Here is a 19,525-nt window from a genome sequence, read left to right as displayed (position 1 = left end):
TAGAATGATGTATTAAAGTGAAATTTCAATTTCAAATTTTGTGGTTTCAAACAGTTTATTGACTTGTGCCTGCGAGTGCGTGACATTTCTTATCGACCGCTATCGTCGTCGTCGCATGGCACCCGCAAATTGCAGATGAGGATATTATTTTTAGATATATTGTCATGTACGGTGTATAACAAAATACTATTAAAACGAGGATCATTGGCAGAGCATTGCAATTTATACTGAATTGTAAAAATGATCGTTTTTCTACAATTTAGATTTTAGTCATTCGAGTATTCGACTAGCGTTGTTGATGTTGTCCATCGTCAGGTCGTCTTATACTCACACAATTCATATTTTATATAATTTATATTTCATATAATAATGAATAATAAGTATACTAGGAAGTATTGACCTAAGTATGGAAAACCCTTATCTCGCTGGATAAAGAATAAAGGGAATTTAAATTCGCTGAATAAAAAAAACTATCCAGAGAGAGGTTAGATCATGCTCCGTGAGTTACCTAATATTATGTCTTGATGATTAAAACGAGTCCTTATGTATTATATTTTTAAGAACGGCATATTTTACCAAAAAACAATTTTTATTTTAGCTTCGATGCGTAATTTGAGAAGGTATTGTTTTTACAATGATGTGTTTTTATTTTTGTTTTTTGTGTCTGGACGTATCTTCTATGCCGTTAACCGATTTCTTCATGTATTTACTTTATGTATTAGAAATCTCTAACCCTTTGGCGGCTGTCTTGGAAAAAAAATTAAACACCATAAAATACTGTTTTCTAACGTGTGACTGACTTGTAAAATTAAACGCCACCGCAACAGAATTTTTCCTACCCATGACAGTTTTAATCCCAAACTGTCTCCGAGGGTCATGATGAACTATCCAGATTAATTTGATAAGTAAAATAATATATTTACCAAAATATTTTTAACTATTTTTATAAACGTTTCACATTTATGAATTGTAACAACTAACAATAATAGAGTTATTTGTATTAAAGTTGCACTATTTTAACGGCAACTACGAATGAACGATTATAGTTGAGATTATATTGTTTATTCTCACAATATTCAATCACTATTTCCACCAGCCGATCGTTCTGACTACAAGGGTTGGCCGTCACAAGTGCCTCCCGTTCTAAATCTAAATCTAATCTAAAAGTTAATTTCTTGGGGCAAAATTTTGAAAGTTCACTTCTTCCCCTTCAAAATTGGGAAAACACATAAAAATGTACATATTACATATTTATTATAACTTTTTTTAAAATAGTCGATTTTGTTCCAAATTTCTATGGAATATTCTTCGGATAAAGTACTATACAACGTAAACGGAAAAACGTTGACAAACCAAAAAAATATCTTTATATATTAAAATTGTATTAATTTATTACTATAGTTATAATCAAATTTTCATCAATAACTGCTAGTCTGTTGTTATTATATTTGTCAAAAGTAAGTAAGTAAGCTCGTAATTTTTAATCATTCGAACCTTAACTATTATGTTTTTTACTACATTCGTCTTTATAAAATCAGAAATCATTATAGTTTATAATAATTGCTCAAGTTAAAAAAAAGTGTTTTAAACAATTTTAAGACAAAAGTAAATAAATATTTTATTTGGCATTCGTATTGACACAAGCTTAAAAATACAATTAAATCATGCAACACAAAAAATTGCTAGTATCACTTAAAAATAACACAAGGTATATTGTATACAATTAATATAAAAGTTACTTAAAAGAATAATAATAACTCGTTTTAATAAATTTGACCTGAACAGATGGACCGTTCGTACAAGCGTAGAGTAGAAATTAAGGTGGGATTAAAAAGAGTATGGATACAATTTATTTATTTTTGGTACCACTCAGGAACATATAACCAAACTGTAGGTACTATCTTATACTAAAAAAGGAAAAATATTGGCACATTCAATAATAGCAAGTGACAATAATTGATGTAAAAATATAATTATTAGTTGGCTTACGAATAAAATTGAACAAAAAATATAATGACAATATACAAAATAGATAATTGACTGAAAAAATATACATTTGGACAACTAGTAAAAATACAAATAATATTATGACTAAAAATTGATGTACATTATCGACCAAACGTCAGTTACGTCATAAAAAAAAAAAAAAAAAATTGATAAGTCAAAAGATAAAAAGAGGAAAAAAGTTGAATGTGCGATGGATGACGTAGAAAAAAATTCAAATATAAATTCTGAACACATTATAAAATACATAAAATTATACTTCACTGCTCAAATAATTTAGTTTATATCAAAATAGGAAGAAAACTAAGAATTGAGCGGATGAATTTTTAGTGATGTGAAAAATAGATTATGTTAACGATACTTCTGTCTCGCTCGTATCAGTTGCAGGTTCGTAGTCATCGTTGGCAAAATATTTGGAATGTTGCTGTTCTAGGTACCTGAAAACAAATATTTTAACAAAGACATTTTATAGAAAGGTTGTCAGAAAACAGTGTTGATGTTTCATAACATAAGAATAAAATTATATTTTAGACCCAAATGTTTTTTTTATTTTTTGAAAAAATAACTAAACAATTTACCATCAAACTATAGTCGATACCTACGTACACGACTGCTCAATTTGAATTGCACGTCGATTGTTGACTAAAGTTGAGATTGAAACAAATGTGGCTTTTTTACGGATCAGTTTTTAAAAATGTAAGCTACTTCACATTGTTGCTTCAACCCTACCATCATTTATCTTATTTATCTAACTCTGTACTATACATCCTCAACGCATTCTGTTGTTTACACCTTGCATAAAGCGATGAATCTATTGCAGAAGTTATCTTTGCTAATAAATCATATCTCTAATTATCTCAACATATTCTGTCTAATTCCTACTGAATCGCATGGCCCTCTACGATAAAACATGAGTTATCACTCACTTAACCTTCTCACTTAGCCTAGGGTGACCATACGTCTCGTTAAAAATGGGATTGTCCCTTTTTGGAGCTAAATATTCCCTTGTCCCACTAACTGACTTTCGACTGGACGCTTTTTGTCCGGTTCTTAGAATATGGTTAGGTTCTCTCTTTATCAGCTATCTTATCAAAATATTAATAAAAATAGAGCAATAATTATTAATTTTGATTTAGATTTCGAAAGTGTGGAGAAAGTAGTGGAATTAAACGCTAACTATTTTTAAATAACTATTCAAAAAAAGATTTTAAAATAACTAAAATAGAATTTTGGGTAGAAAAAAATATGACTTTTTCTATGAGAAAAAAAAGAAAATTTCTAATTCTTGCCACTCATTTTTACAAAAAAAAAAATAAAGATGTACTTATTGAACTGTATAAAAAAAAAATGAAACTTGAAAGTTAGTCAGTGAACTATTAATACAAAACAAGAAATTAAAACGTTTTTTTTATTAATAAATTAAAGTAATTTAAAATAATAATACTTATTATCAAAATATTATTTATAATAATAAAAAAGGTTATTATCAAAAGGTGCAAAAAGTAATTTTCAATTTTTTATTGAAGCTCTTTCTTTAGAAGTTTGGACAAAATAGTGTTCCGGTTTTTTTTTTATTATTAAAAATGATAACCATAGATGAACCAGCAAGTTCATTTGATTATTATTTTATATAAACCATAATAAATATAATAGTTTAACTAAATGGATCGTTAAATTAAAAAAAAAAATTTAATTCTTACTTGAAAAAATCATTTATGCTATCAGCAATTGAAGAGAGCTGGTTGTCTTCGGTCACGGACTTTGGTCTTAGAAATTTTTTCAAATTAACTGAAAAATATATTAAAATCCATTAATATGTCATCAAGTATCGAATACTAAAATACACATAGGTATATGTATAAAAAATATAATTAGGACACTACAAAAACACTAAAAAATTATGTTTATTAGGATAGCACTTCGTGTAAGACCATATAAAATGTTATTATCAATGTTTGGAAAAAACACTTCAAAAACGGTTGAGTGTAAGGAAGGTGTTCTTTTTCACTAAATGAGCTCCAGAACGCGTTTATAAGGAATTAATAAAACATCATTTCGCTAACATCAAAGTCAATATTTCATACGTACCACATAGCCTTAGTAAATAAATGGGTCCATAAACTGTACACCACAAGTCTTCCGAATAAATGTTTTTATATTTGAATTGTAAACTGTCAAGTCTTATTTTTTCTGATAACAGAGCAACAGCCTAAAAGAAAAATATTGGTAAAGTTATTAAATAAAAATTCTCATTACATAAAACCTCATCAACGAAAAATAATTTACTTTATTGTGCACTTCATTATTACGTTCTTTCGCATATAGCAGTGTCTGTATTCGTGAATTAAAATATTGAATAAAAGTCGATCCAACACACAAAGCTCTTTCCCTAAAAATATCTTATTATATTTTCCACACTATTATACTATTAACTTTGTAAGAAAAACAATAATTACCTAACAAATATTGTTGATTTCTGTTTGGAATCGATATAACCATCAATGAGATGCATAACAGTGAATTTGGATGGAACTGTTTGGCTGTATATGTACATCCGTTCAACACATACATCAATTATCAGCCATAACAATGTTCTAAAGATTATAATAACAATTTTCTGTTAAACAAAATACTTATTAAGATAATAATTTAATTATAAAAAGGTATATTACCAAAAACTCTTGTATGGCAGGTAAGTTATTAATGTTATTTTCTATTAGTTCAACAGTTCTGAATGCCACCAAAACCGGATTAGAAGATGGTTCTATTTAAATAAATAAGTAAATTAGTAAAATTTGGATTTTTTTCCGGAACGTTTCAGGTCAAAAAATTTAAACTTTTAATTTCAATTAATTACCAGACTCTTCAGTAGCCGAAGATGGAGCATCAGTGGTTTGGTTTACTTCAGTATTTTTTTTACGTCTGCCAACTCTTCCTTTGCTAAAATGTTTTTTAAACTTGCTGAAAATATTACAAAAGTATTTATTTAATTAGACTGATCGATTCATGTTATAAATAATGTGAAAATTTAAAAATCGCTCTCTCTCTCAAAAAAAAATTAATATTATTGGTAAAATTGACGACATAATAATTGCATTCGATACAATATTAATATTAAAACACATATTTACTGTTGGTCTTGGAGTGCTTTCATGTGGTCAAGCGAAAACTCATTTACAGACAAAACACGATCATCGTGAACCCATTCATCCCATTTCGTTTTCCACCCTATGTAATGAATGTAGTAGTTCACTTCACCGTCAGGTCCAATTCGTCGTTTTAGGCACTTTGCTTCATATAACATAGATCTGTGGTAACACAGCACTATGTCATCTGTCAAATAACAAACGATTCAAATCAATTTGGCGTAATTGTGATTTTAAAATTTTTATTTATTTATAATGAAAAGAAATATTGCATATATTTGTATAAAAATGATTGTTGCAGCATTCTGGTTTTTTCTTTACTCATAAAAATCTTTTCTTTTAGTAGATTTCTATCCAATCAGTGCATATTACTCAAAATTTTAACAATATTTGTTATTACCTAATTCATATCATCTTAACTCACTTTCAACAAAACTCGCCTACTTTTTATAAATAATGGCTACTCTTTGTTCACTTTTCATAAGATCAAACGCTACTGCTGTTTTCTTGACCTCGTTCTCTGTTGTATCTCCTGCCTGTATTAACTATTCCCTAATCTCATTAATTATTGCTACTACAGATACAAACTTAATGCTACCTCTTAGATAAATATACTCTACTTAATTTTGTCCAGCAGATCCAATGTAAAATATTTAATTTAGCTACCTACTTTCAATATCTCTAAAATGTCCTCATTCGTATTTAAATTTCATCACCGTCAATTTTGAATCACCTTATTAGTTTACTCGGGTAAAAAATAATAATACATAAAAGTAAAAAAAAAAAAAAGAAGAGACTGTAATCGTAACTTACTTTTATCGAAACGGAAGGGATCCACAGACATTATCGTACACGGCGGATGAGCACTATTATTTAAAATTAATATCAAACTCTTCGACTCGTCTACTCAGCAGTCGAGTCGTTTGGTAAATAACAACATTGTGAAATTATGATTTTACTGAGGCGTCGCTTGTTGTGTTATTACAGTGCGGACATGTCCGGCACACAAAATATCTTTTATCTATATTACCATTGTGTAGACGCCGACGCTAAATACAGATGAGTGATGGACATTGGCCAAATTTAAAGTGTAAAACAACGATAATTCGTAAATAGCTTAAACTAATGACTCGACATAAGAACTGGTGAAATTAATTAACGGGAAAAAACCAAAAGGCTATACGGGAATAAGACCTCTATACCGACAAGAAGTCGGCATCACTGATGGTCGGACGCGTTGGGACGAAAAATTGATAAGATGATAACATTTTCCATTTGAATATTTGATTGCTAATGGAAGCAATAAGACTTATGACTCATGAACAAAATATTTACTAATTATACCTAATAGTAGGAGATAATTTCATATTTGCCGCTTTAATGTGTCATGTTTCTCAGTCTCATCATTTGAATTAGGTCTATCTTTTATGGTCTTAATAATATTCAGGTTTTAAAACATATGTCAATTTTCAAAACGCAAACGGCATAAGTCATAAAATCTCTGATAGTCTGATTTGCTCCTTTTAAAGTTTTTTATCCCTTTAACACGAAAATTGCTTAGGTATTTATATTTCGACTCTTCCTTAAGTAATACATATTGACACCGCAAAATTACATTTAAGGCGTTCCAAAGCAATCCTACTTAAACCATTAAACATTTGCAACTTAAACGAAGTAATGAAATTGTTTCCAAATAAAACATTTCGATCATCGATGCGAATTTGTTAATAGTACAAATTTTAGTATTGATAAAAATTATTTTAAAGACAATACCTAATTGGCTAAAAAACGTTGTTTTTAGTATAAGGGTGGATAAGGTTAAGGCTGGTCCGTGGTCGTTGTCTACAATAGCTTGTTGCCATTGTTCCCCGTGTATTATGTATTGACAACATTATGCAACTATTTTTCAGGTACTATTGACTAGCGATTCACTTGATGATCATTATATTATGATCATTCTAATTTAATTTTTACATAAACTTAAGATTGTAAAATCTATTATATTGATTTTAACAGAAATAAAATCCATTCTTGTACAAAAGAAAAAAGCTATGGAATCTTCTTACATTTTAAAGACATTGCAGGCAGGTTAAAGTGTTTTTTCCAGATATTCATTTTTAAAGTTAACTTATTTCTAATTTATTTTAAGACAATTCAAATGATTTTTTTTTATAAAAATACCGCTTATAATAAATAATTTATGGTGATAAATCAAGTTCCTATACAATTTCAAGAAACTAATCAGTACATTGGAATTTACCGAGTTAACAATCTAATTTTTCTATCTAAAAGTAAAACAGGAATCTGAATAGGTAAATGATTTTATTTTTATAAATGAGAGGCCGCGATAAGTTGGGTAGAAGGTTTATAATTTTTTTTGAGAACACGACTTGAATGATTTGAGAGAGATCTAAGTTTTGAAGGTAACGGTGGTGCGCGCGGCAATAGTTGCTTATTTCTGTACGAACCGGTTATTGTTATTCCTGACTATGCATTTATTTGTTGTGTTCCATTATTATTTTTATTATTATTTGTAATACTTGATCCATGTGTGATGTGCGCTATAGTTATTATATTTTTTATTATAAATTAATAATATAGGTATTAGGTACAAGTAGATAATTTACACTGTAGAAAAAATAAATATAATAATAAGTTTGTAAAGAAATTTTATGTCTAGTAATAATACATTATAATACAACCATTTGTACACATTTTGTATACATTACGAATTCAAAAAATTGTCATATATAATGAAAAGATATGAATATGTGTTATAAAAATATGAAAAAAAGTAAAATAAAAAATACACGTACCTATATTATTAGTTTATTGTTTACTTTTCTTTTTTATACGATATTGAGCCTCTGTAATTTTAGCAGGATCTCTAATTTGTAATCCTCTTGGAAGTCTAGGATCGATAATCTCGGGATTTTTGGTATTTATATTCTAGCTACTGTGCGCTGTGAGGCAACATATATAATTACTACATCTATGTGAACAATTCTCTAATATTCAATCAAATGAACGGTTTGAAAAATAACTATATTAAGTACATGTTTTGTTAATTCGTCATTGGAATACTCGTTTTCACCGTCATCCCCCGTCATTAGGTGCATTTTTACTTTTTTTATTCCGATGATTTTACCGGCCAAACTACTTGACAAAACTCAATATAAAACCAATATTATAGTTATAATTAATCTTGAAGAGCTTTTTACAAGCTTTTACACGCCGTATGGTAGAAATGTTTATTGTATTGTGATTTGCGTGTATAAAAAAACCTAAAATATTATGCGGGTTATGGGAAATTAATGTTTTTGCAAATGAGCATTTTATACCAGACGTTTTTTTTTTCCATTTTTCGTAGTAGAGGTAAAACATTTTTTTTTTGAAACAGTCTAATATCTGGAGGTGTGGCGCAGTGGACATCTCAGGTGCCGCATGGCACTTGAGGTTAAGCTGTGTCCGTTGCTGCTTGATCCCGGATAGGTGACCACCCGGGATTTTTAGCGGCGACCCACACTATCAACCCCGGGTGCATGGCTGAAATGCCATGCACCCTGGCGACCGAGCTGGCATAAAGTTAGCCATAGGCACTCCCGGTCAATACGCCATATGCATATATATATATATATATATATATATATATATATGTACCCGTAGTATGTACTATAATATAGTATACTAGCTGTGTTGCCCGGCTTCGCCCGGGGTTTTGCAATATGCTCTTTTTTTTTTAATTTGATCCAAGCTAACGGAGAGTTTTTATTGTTTAGAATATACGCGTTTTCTTTTTACACTCTTAGGGGTTAAATTTTGGAAAATGGGTTAATAGATAATTCATTATATTTTGTATTACAGAGTATGTATGCTAATGGAGATTATACCTCTATTGGCTTGCATTTTATTATAATATATTATTGGTCAAATAAACAAATACTTATTATTACTGCAATGATATACTTACATATTTGTATTTTCCACAGAAAGCGGAATCTCTAGAGAACTTGAAGGAGTCTCTGGAACGACTAGAGAATATTTTTTTTGCATTCTATTATAAGTTAAACTTTCAATGAGTTGGGGTCTCGGGCTTTTTTTTTTTGCTTTTAAATGGTCGGCCATGTTTTTGTTTGCCGTTATTTTTTAGAAAAAACCACACTTTGCGCTTTTACCGCTTTCACTTCAGGGACGCAAATGGTAATGACATATAACATGCCTAAACATTCGTTTTGGTAAAAACGCAAAATGTATCTAAATTTAAGTATAGCAATCTACACAGTACGACCTAGTCACGAAGTAACAAATAATTCTAATATCATTCATAATATAAATGATAAATAATAATAATAATATTATTATCTTGTATATTCTTGTTCAAAATAACAAGCGACTTCAGCGGCTACCTGAAAACCGGTTTTTCTACGTGGAATTCAGATAGCCACCGAGATCGCTTTTTATTTTGAACGGTGTATATAATATACGGAATTTACGGAACATATTATGTTCCGTAAATTCGGCCGATGGGTTCATAATCGGTCGGATAGGTAGGTAGGCATATGACAATAGTATTGTTAACTGAGAACATTGTTGTTTATCGCACCAGACCGTCGCACGTTGCCGGTTGCCGACGTGCGACGACAGTACGTGTACAATTTATATTATTTTATTGCAACCGATAATAGTGGCGCGCTCCTACGGAATTTGTCGATAACTCATTGGGATGTTCCCCCTTAAGGGGCCTCTACACCTGCGTTTTTTTAGTCGAAAACAACTCATTCTAATTCAAACGTACTGTTCCTAAGAATACGCCGATTTAAGTTTTGAAAAAATATTTGTATTCTTCAAAACGTTTTCAAGGCATCGGTCTTGGCACAATTTTAAAATTATTTTTAATTAATTAATTATTTCAGTTTAAAAAAGTTAAAAAATTGCATTTTTTTACATTGAAATAATTAATTAACTGAAATTAATTTTAAAATTGTGCCACGACCGATGCCTTGAAAATGTTGTGCAGAATTCAAATGTTTTTTAAAAATTTAAATCGGAGTATTTTTAAGGACAGTACGTTTGAAGTAGAATGATGTATTAAAGTGAAATTTCAATTTCAAATTTTGTGGTTTCAAACAGTTTATTGACTTGTGCCTGCGAGTGCGTGACATTTCTTATCGACCGCTATCGTCGTCGTCGCATGGCACCCGCAAATTGCAGATGAGGATATTATTTTTAGATATATTGTCATGTACGGTGTATAACAAAATACTATTAAAACGAGGATCATTGGCAGAGCATTGCAATTTATACTGAATTGTAAAAATGATCGTTTTTCTACAATTTAGATTTTAGTCATTCGAGTATTCGACTAGCGTTGTTGATGTTGTCCATCGTCAGGTCGTCTTATACTCACACAATTCATATTTTATATAATTTATATTTCATATAATAATGAATAATAAGTATACTAGGAAGTATTGACCTAAGTATGGAAAACCCTTATCTCGCTGGATAAAGAGTAAAGGGAATTTAAATTCGCTGAATAAAAAAAACTATCCAGAGAGAGGTTAGATCATGCTCCGTGAGTTACCTAATATTATGTCTTGATGATTAAAACGAGTCCTTATGTATTATATTTTTAAGAACGGCATATTTTACCAAAAAACAATTTTTATTTTAGCTTCGATGCGTAATTTGAGAAGGTATTGTTTTTACAATGATGTGTTTTTATTTTTGTTTTTTGTGTCTGGACGTATCTTCTATGCCGTTGACCGATTTCTTCATGTATTTACTTTATGTATTAGAAATCTCTAACCCTTTGGCGGCTGTCTTGGAAAAAAAATTAAACACCATAAAATACTGTTTTCTAACGTGTGACTGACTTGTAAAATTAAACGCCACCGCAACAGAATTTTTCCTACCCATGACAGTTTTAATCCCAAACTGTCTCCGAGGGTCATGATGAACTATCCAGATTAATTTGATAAGTAAAATAATATATTTACCAAAATATTTTCAACTATTTTTATAAACGTTTCACATTTATGAATTGTAACAACTAACAATAATAGAGTTATTTGTATTAAAGTTGCACTATTTTAACGGCAACTACGCATGAACGATTATAGTTGAGATTATATTGTTTATTCTCACAATATTCAATCACTATTTCCACCAGCCGATCGTTCTGACTACAAGGGTTGGCCGTCACAAGTGCCTCCCGTTCTAAATCTAAATCTAATCTAAAAGTTAATTTCTTGGGGCAAAATTTTGAAAGTTCACTTCTTCCCCTTCAAAATTGGGAAAACACATAAAAATGTACATATTACATATTTATTATAACTTTTTTTAAAATAGTCGATTTTGTTCCAAATTTCTATGGAATATTCTTCGGATAAAGTACTATACAACGTAAACGGAAAAACGTTGACAAACCAAAAAAATATCTTTATATATTAAAATTGTATTAATTTATTACTATAGTTATAATCAAATTTTCATCAATAACTGCTAGTCTGTTGTTATTATATTTGTCAAAAGTAAGTAAGTAAGCTCGTAATTTTTAATGTCTAGTAATAATCATTATCTTCGTGCTTCTGTTTGTCTGTGTAGATACTCCTACAGAAATAATATAAATGCGACCCCAGATACAATTAAAGTAATATCATTTACCTGTCCGCGCGTTAGGCGATAAAATTTTAGATAGTATGGAATCAATAATAGTGGTTACACCGCAAAACGTCGCCCGACAAAACGTCGCCCGACAAAAAGTCGACAAAACGCCGCCCCTAAAAAGACCGCCTCCCAGTAATGCCAACACTAACACTATGTGTATACAATATACGATTATTAATGGTGCTAGTTGTGCTGCCAGCATGACATATTATTAAGGAGTAAATAGTAATCATCCATCTGATTTGATCATATTAATTTTTAAACATTTATTATTATAGTTAAATGACGATTGTTAATAGCATATACCTGTGCTGTTACAAACATTTTAGGTTACATTTGACTTAAAAATTAAAAATGTAGTACAGGTAAACCGTACGTATAATTCCCTAAATTAGAATTCGTCTTGGGCAGCTTTTTCCACTGCATTCACGGTAACCACGCCACAGCGTTGAATATATATCTCTATGACTCCATATCGACGCTAAAAAAGCAAAAGGTCGTAAACGTCTCAGGGTAAGCTGACTGGATTGGACAGTATTTGAATAATTTTCCAGGCAACATAAAAACGTTTTACAGAAATACAGAATATCTGAATATGCTACCGTTTGTGCTTCAAAAAATGAAAGTGTTGAACAAAAGTTACTTTGGATAATGAAGATGGATTATGAAAGTGATAATCAATTATCCGAAACAGTAGGTTTGAATAAATGTAACAATTGATTTGTTCTCTAAAAATCTCTCACTGTAATAGTAATTCTTGTGTCATTCATTGTAAAAGTGAATTATCTCTTTGTAATTGAATTTTGAAACAACGAGCTTTTTGAAAATTAATGTATAGCAAAAAAAAAAAAAAAAATAGAAAACACTGAACTAATACTTGTACCTACTTTTAATGTTTATTACAAACCAAAGGTTCTACAAATTTATAGTGACTTGGAAAATAAAACCAAAACTAATGCAATAAATTAACTTAAACTTTTTTTTCTTTTTTGGAGCTACACCACTTTTACAACGAACGAACCGATTTGTAATACAGTAGAGTAAAATAATAGTATGCAGATTTCGTGTAAATGAACACTCTTTATCAAATTTAATCAATAGCCTGACAACTACTCGCACTAAGTGTGCCAAATGAGTTAAAGATAAATGTTATCAACCTCATCATCGTCACCGTCGTCTACTACAAAATTTAGACATGTAAATAATGAAACAAAACAAAAAAACTTGTCAACATTAATATTAAAAAATTATTGAAGCTTGAGTGAGGTACATTATATTTACACTATTTACATGGCTTGAGGTTACTCCCACTTGGATGTCTTAACTAGTTCGCCAACGTTTCATAATATTGTATCACACTGTGGATCACAGATACAATGGGTTGATAATTTACCTTTTATATAAATATATAATATTATTATGTACCTCACATAAGGTATTGAATGTTAACTACACATTATTATTAACAATATTATTACCCATAGATTGTCATCTATACAAACCGAAAACGGCGACAATCATTGAGTATGGATAGTTTCTACACTCAATGAAATTATATTAACAAGTTGTGTACAATTTAAATGGGTTTTCACGCTCAGTGTTGAGAGTGAACTTGACAAACGATCTAAGCGCAAAAACTGAAAAATTAGTTTTATACTTTAGGTATACCAATATCATTGATTATGTAATAGTCTATTACATAATCAATGCCAATATAAAAACAATCTGATGTATTTTTTATAGACGATTTTTAATTAAAATAAACTGAAGAACTAAATTAACCCGTGCTCGCAACTTCCACCAGACTTTTTGTTTATTAAGAAAAAAAAATACTTAAGAGTATACAAAAACGGCAAGTCTTATGTGAATAATAACAACTATTAACGCATAGCGTGCGGGCTGGGCACAAATTCGAATTTCCAGTACGTCTCATCTGTTGTCTTCGCAGAACCACAAAGACTATGGACCGAAAAGTTAATAACAATTAAACGACGGTTATTATATTTCAGTTCTCTATTGAAAAAATAATACACGTTGAAATGCAGTGGCGCTGAAATTGTTTTAAGACGAAAACATCACATTTAAAGAGTCATGTGTGTTGTCCGAAACGTTAAAGGATGATCGAATAAACCCCTTAGATAATTCCCTTTTTTATTTTTAATCAAAATATATATAAAGTTGAAAATTTATAATAACAGCTAAAACAAATTATGATTACATTTCCAAATGTTTACTTATTAATACTTATTTTGACTTAATCTATCACAAACCAGACATATTTTACTACACTTGATAAGAAAATGCAATCATTTAAAAACAAATCGCGTTTGATTTAATACAATCATCATTTGGTATCATTTGGTCATATATATTTTTTCATTACTATCAAGCATTTTTAATAAACTGACACATTATTTATACACTTGATAAAACATTTAACACGTTAATTAATATTACATACCTACACTTTATAGTAATATACCTACTACTAGTTTGTTTAGATTGCAATATGAATAGCTTAGACGATAAAATTATACGTACAAATAATACGTGTGTATTTATTATGTTAAGCAAACCGGACAATACAAAATTAATTGTGTTGCTAAAATGCGTAAATTGAAAAATAAAAATTTCATAAATATTTTACTCGACATAACACAAATAATTGGGCATATGAATAAAATGTTTATTAATTAAAACATATTATAGTGGGTTGAAAAAACTGATAAATCATTTTATACTGGGTATGTTTTTTTATAGTATAATATAAGCTATGTTGGCTCTTAAGCTTATGGCCTATCCAACAGGTGATGACTGTTTTTTAATATCAGATTACATACATTAATTGACCGATTACTAAGGCTAGTAACATTGACTATCACATGATATTATTATAAGAATATGTAATTTTAAACTTGTATTATGAATTGTACTGTTCTTAAAGTAAGATAACCTTTGTTCTGATGCTTTCCTATTAGTTTTTATTATAAAATATAAATGAATATAAGTATTAATACTTTTTAAAAAACTGTACTATTAACGAATTCTAAATTTGTTAAGAAAGTAGACTTTAATTTTAATAATCTGAAATAATAGTTCACAAATAATGTATAAAAATATTTATTACTAAAATAATTTAATAAAACAAGTCTAATGGTGTACGATTTGGTATTAAATCCTAATACAACACCCGTAGCCACTCCTCGCCCTTCCGTCTGACCGTATGCTCTGGTGCCGGTGGTGGCTTTTATTTTTTGTTTTGGTTATGAAGATGGTATAATATACAGAGTGTACCAAACACCTATTGACAACCGAATATTTAAAACTCAATTACTAAAAAAAATATTTTCGGGGGCTCAATTTCAAACCAAAAATTAACCTATAGAAATTAAAAAAAAAAATTACGCGCTAACTAACAATAATATATAACTTTTATTCAAACAAACACCAAACATTTTTGGGTCTTTTTGTGCACGTTCTGTATACTATTATTAGATATTTCGTATCTTGTACGTACGTTATATTTTTAATCTTTTGTCCCTCACTATAAACATATATTAACTACAACTATAACTAATTCCTGGTATTTCAGTGGTATAAATAACGCTTCTAGTATAAATTTAAGCCATTTTACATTACATTAAAAAAAGTAAATCAATTTTATAGTTTAAGTTGAATGAGCTTTTTACACTATTAAAATACTTCTTTGTATAATAGGATAATCTTGAAATATTTTACAAAATAAATAAAATATATTATATTATTTTTATATCCACTGTAATACTGTATATTTACTATCGGAATTTAATTCTATCAGCTTTAACGATTACGCTGCAAAGCAAAGGAAATGTAATGGTGTATATATTAGCTCAAAAGGGATAAATGGGGTTGCCTAGTAATACCAAAGAGTTACTGTAGTGTCGAATGTGTAATGTGTGCAGTGTGTATAATGTTGATAATTTGAAAACTTTAATAATTTAAAAAAGTTTCTTTTTCGGTTATCATTAGTACTTAAACTAGAATTGCCTCACCGGTGCAACAAACAGTTAACCAAACAAAATACAATTGTGAATAAAATTCACACACAACAAATTAACTTAATTTCTGGCCAGGGGTTTAGCGAGGTCATTGTTCCCAAGTCCATTCGGCCGACTGGCTTTACAAAAACAAAATGTACACGCACATGAACTAATTAGTAATTTTTTTTCCATACTTTTTAATTTTCTCAATGTTTTTATGTTTAAATTTTAAAACTATTATTATATATATATGAAAAAATAAGAATACTTTTAAATGGATATATTTATAAAAAAAAATGCAATGGATACAAAAAATGGTTAAATGTTATTTCATATTCTTTTTTAGAACCGCCATTGTTAAGACCATTTTTTTAATAAATAATAATATAATTTTACTTAATACTAATAACGAATAACAAATATACGAAGTAAGACAGGGACGCGTATACTTTCGTCCCTAAGAAGGTATATTTGGCAGGTAGTTAATTCAACCGGCGCGGCAACTCGACTGTTATTTTTCCCACATGCCATTATAGTCTTTTTTTATTTAAATTTTTTTAAACAATACGGACAAATATCTAATTAACAATGAGAAATATAACATGGTAAATCTGAATAATAAGATAAAATAGATACAATATAACAGGGGTTGAATGAACCGGTTACAGCCAAAAACCGCACATTTCATCGGTTTCCAGGTAAGTACCGGTGCCAGGTGAATACCGCACACTTATATTGGGTAAAAAGAGGTACAAGAGGCACGTAACAAATGAATTGTAAACGCAAGGCTTCTAATGACATTCAAGAGACACCGCAAAAAATAATACGCTGAGAGATGTCATCCATAGAAAATAATACGATAATAGGAAGTAATGACGAAAGCTTAATAAGAGTATTCAAAATATTGTCAGTCCAATTGAAAAACAAGTTAGTTAATAGGCACATTTTAATATTTTTAATACATCATTTTGAATGAAATTGGGTTCATTTTTAGGAACACTTGTTTAAATGTTGGGAAGAATTTTTCAAGGACGGGGATCGTTTGAAATTTCTTTAAAACGTTAGAAATGATTTCAGCAAATAAAATTTAAAAATTTTTTTTTTTAATTTTATATCTTAAATTTTTCAACATATAAATTGTACCAAAAAAATGTTTTTTTAATATATATATAAACAATAGTGTAACACTTACGGCCCGCAATCTCGCGGCTACCAAAACATTAAAAAGACGGACGATTACTCGCCCGTAGGACGGATCAATTATAGGTGCCGATAGAGAGCGCGCAGCCCATCGCTGTATTCGAAGCGATACGCTAATAAGGGCATAAATACCGAATAGGGTAGTGTAGAGCTAAATAAATTAATAAAATACGTAAGAAGTGTGTCGACCATATTGAAACGCCCATTGCACTAGCCACAAGTCGACACACAATTAACAGTCATATGTAAAGTGGCTAACTTTGACTATACGGGCGGGCTATGGGCATGATTAAACATATACGAGCGGACGGCACAGTGGTAAGCATCCATCGGTTTAGCCAACCGTATAGTGGTAATAGTTGGCCGACTACGTCCCCCCGGTCTTCCGAGCCATACGCCGCCAGGAGGAGCCGCATCTAGGCTGCCAACTCCCACCGCAACTACACCAGTCGCGCTCGCCGTCGCCGTTGCCGTCGATCTCACCGTCGTCGTACCGCCTGCCGCCCATCTCCCCGCTAGCCGCACCGTCTACCAATTGAGCTAGCTGCCAACTCCCACCGTTCCAACTCGTCGCCGTCGCTGGAAAGTTCACCGCCTGCCGTCCATCTCCCCACTAGCCACACCGTATAGCGTATGTAAACCCTCTGCCGCACACTGTGTCGCCGTAGCCAGCAATAGAGTATAGGTAATATTATTACCCAACTCCTTAGCCTTGAGCTAATCTATTTTTTTTTAATCACGATCTAGACGCCGGTCCGATCGTGATTTCATCCCCGCTCCATACTTACATCCTACATTTCCATCTCATCATCGTCATCATTATTATTATTATTCTATAGGAAGCAACCTACATTACCAATCAATAAAATCAATTATTACCTTACCAAGTTTTTGCATTTATAATTTATTTAATTAGCTAATAATAATGCTTAATTTGAACCCAACCGAGGGTCAAGCGTTACAACAGTTAATACGTCATTATAAAATGTGCGGTTTTTGAATACAGCAATTTTAAAAGTGTGCGGTTTTGCCCTGTGTTTTATCATCTATATTTTGAAGTCAATGAATGAACCAGTTAACTGTTATTAATAAAAGTAAAAATTTAACATTATTTATACATGTTTATGTATAAGTTTTTTTGATTTTTTACGTTTATTGATGGATGTTATTTTTTTAAACTTTTTTGTGAACATTTCCATCGAATGGAATGTTCTAGTATGTGTTGTTTGGTATACGAATAATTATTGTGTATAATTTTTTTGCCTTCCTTTAAAACAATAACACCATTTTACACCTATACACTTTGCAATAAGTACTAAAAATATATAGGTAATACCTACATGCATTTATAAAATAAACAAAGATAACAGTTCAATAATAGGTAAACAGTTTTCTAGAGATAATAAAATATCGTTTTTTTTTTGTGGTGAAAAATATACATTCGGACTTCTTATCCGACTTTCAAAATGCCATCTGGAAATATTTTTTTAAAAACAGCCTCGTTTGAGTCGTTAGCTCATTAATGAATAAAATGTGAAATAATTACTCCTTAATAATATGTCATGCTGGCAGCACAACTAACACCATTAATAATCGTATATTGTATACAAGCATTGATTAAATAAAAATAGCCTTAAGCGAAAAAGATAAAAAAATGTGGTATGAGTAACCCAGGGAAATATTCTATATTGTAATAATGAAAATAATCTTATCGGATGACTGGTTCGGCCTGTACAATCGACAAAAGATGATGTATTTTGACTAAAAAAACGGTCGGCATCCAATCCCACATAGGCCATTCTGCGACATTTTTACGCTTCGATGCGGAGCTGAGAAGGTATTGTTTTTAAAAATATGTTTTTATTTTTTTTTGTTTTGTGTCTGTACTATCTTCAAGTCACTGAATAAATTTCTTTATTGGACCAAAAATTTAAAAAGTTCTTTCTAAAAAAATCTTTTCCCCTTTAATATGGAGAAAAACGCCAACAAAACTACGTATTTTTCAACTTAAAATTACAACGCTCCATAACTTTTTTAAAAACAGTCTAATTAGTTTATTAAACATATTTAATAATGATAAATAATGGTTTTATGAGGAAATTTAATTTTTTTATTGATTTTAATTATGTTTTATTTTTGATATGACGAAAAAATTACTTTTTTACATGCTTTTCTTCAACTCGCTAACACGTACGTACGTTTGTACGGGTATTTTTTAAATCTTGCAAAATTAATTTAACTCACTTCCCGATGTCGTAGGGGGCTGAAACTTGGCACAGACACTCATCTCGGATGAGAATACAATATTCCGTCATAATATTGGGACCCGGGTATCCAGGTCACAAATGCTTGAGGGCCAAATATAGGGATCATTTCACTAAAATTTCATGTTTTTTCAAATCTTCCAAAATGAATTTAGTAATCTATTCACCAACTATTAAGTACCTTTAATAGAATTAAAAAGTAAAAATAAAAAAAGTGAAATAA

At 30.1% G+C, this 19,525-nt stretch overlaps 1 protein-coding gene across 2 annotated transcripts in view; it reads right to left on the bottom strand.

Annotated features, from left to right (window-relative positions):
- Positions 1–2,201: 2,201 nt before the first annotated feature.
- The window catches only part of LOC126836715 (uncharacterized), a 44,338-nt gene continuing 27,014 nt past the window's right edge, over positions 2,202–19,525 (bottom strand). The window contains exons 1-9 of one of the 2 annotated variants that reach the window (XM_050570322.1): positions 5,964–6,071; positions 5,136–5,337; positions 4,862–4,965; positions 4,677–4,768; positions 4,461–4,598; positions 4,291–4,393; positions 4,093–4,213; positions 3,705–3,792; positions 2,202–2,441 (exon numbers count right to left, since the gene is read on the bottom strand). In XM_050570322.1, coding sequence (XP_050426279.1) covers positions 2,351–2,441; positions 3,705–3,792; positions 4,093–4,213; positions 4,291–4,393; positions 4,461–4,558 — 501 coding nt within the window. In that variant the 5' untranslated portion in view covers positions 4,559–4,598; positions 4,677–4,768; positions 4,862–4,965; positions 5,136–5,337; positions 5,964–6,071 and the 3' untranslated portion in view covers positions 2,202–2,350. Of the gene's footprint in view, positions 2,442–3,704; positions 3,793–4,092; positions 4,214–4,290; positions 4,394–4,460; positions 4,599–4,676; positions 4,769–4,861; positions 4,966–5,135; positions 5,338–5,963; positions 6,072–19,525 lie in introns of those variants that run through there. The other variant, XM_050570323.1, reaches the window with a different exon arrangement.

Source organism: Adelges cooleyi, unplaced genomic scaffold, assembly GCF_023614345.1.
Source record: "Adelges cooleyi isolate 19-005CV unplaced genomic scaffold, UGA_ACOO_1.1 ACOO_flye_CR_arks_rails_tigmint_CR_PRNA_247, whole genome shotgun sequence".
Classification (NCBI taxonomy): Eukaryota; Metazoa; Arthropoda; class Insecta; order Hemiptera; family Adelgidae; genus Adelges; species Adelges cooleyi.
Note: the sequence above shows the minus strand (reverse complement) of the source record. Positions and strands in the feature narration are given on the sequence as shown.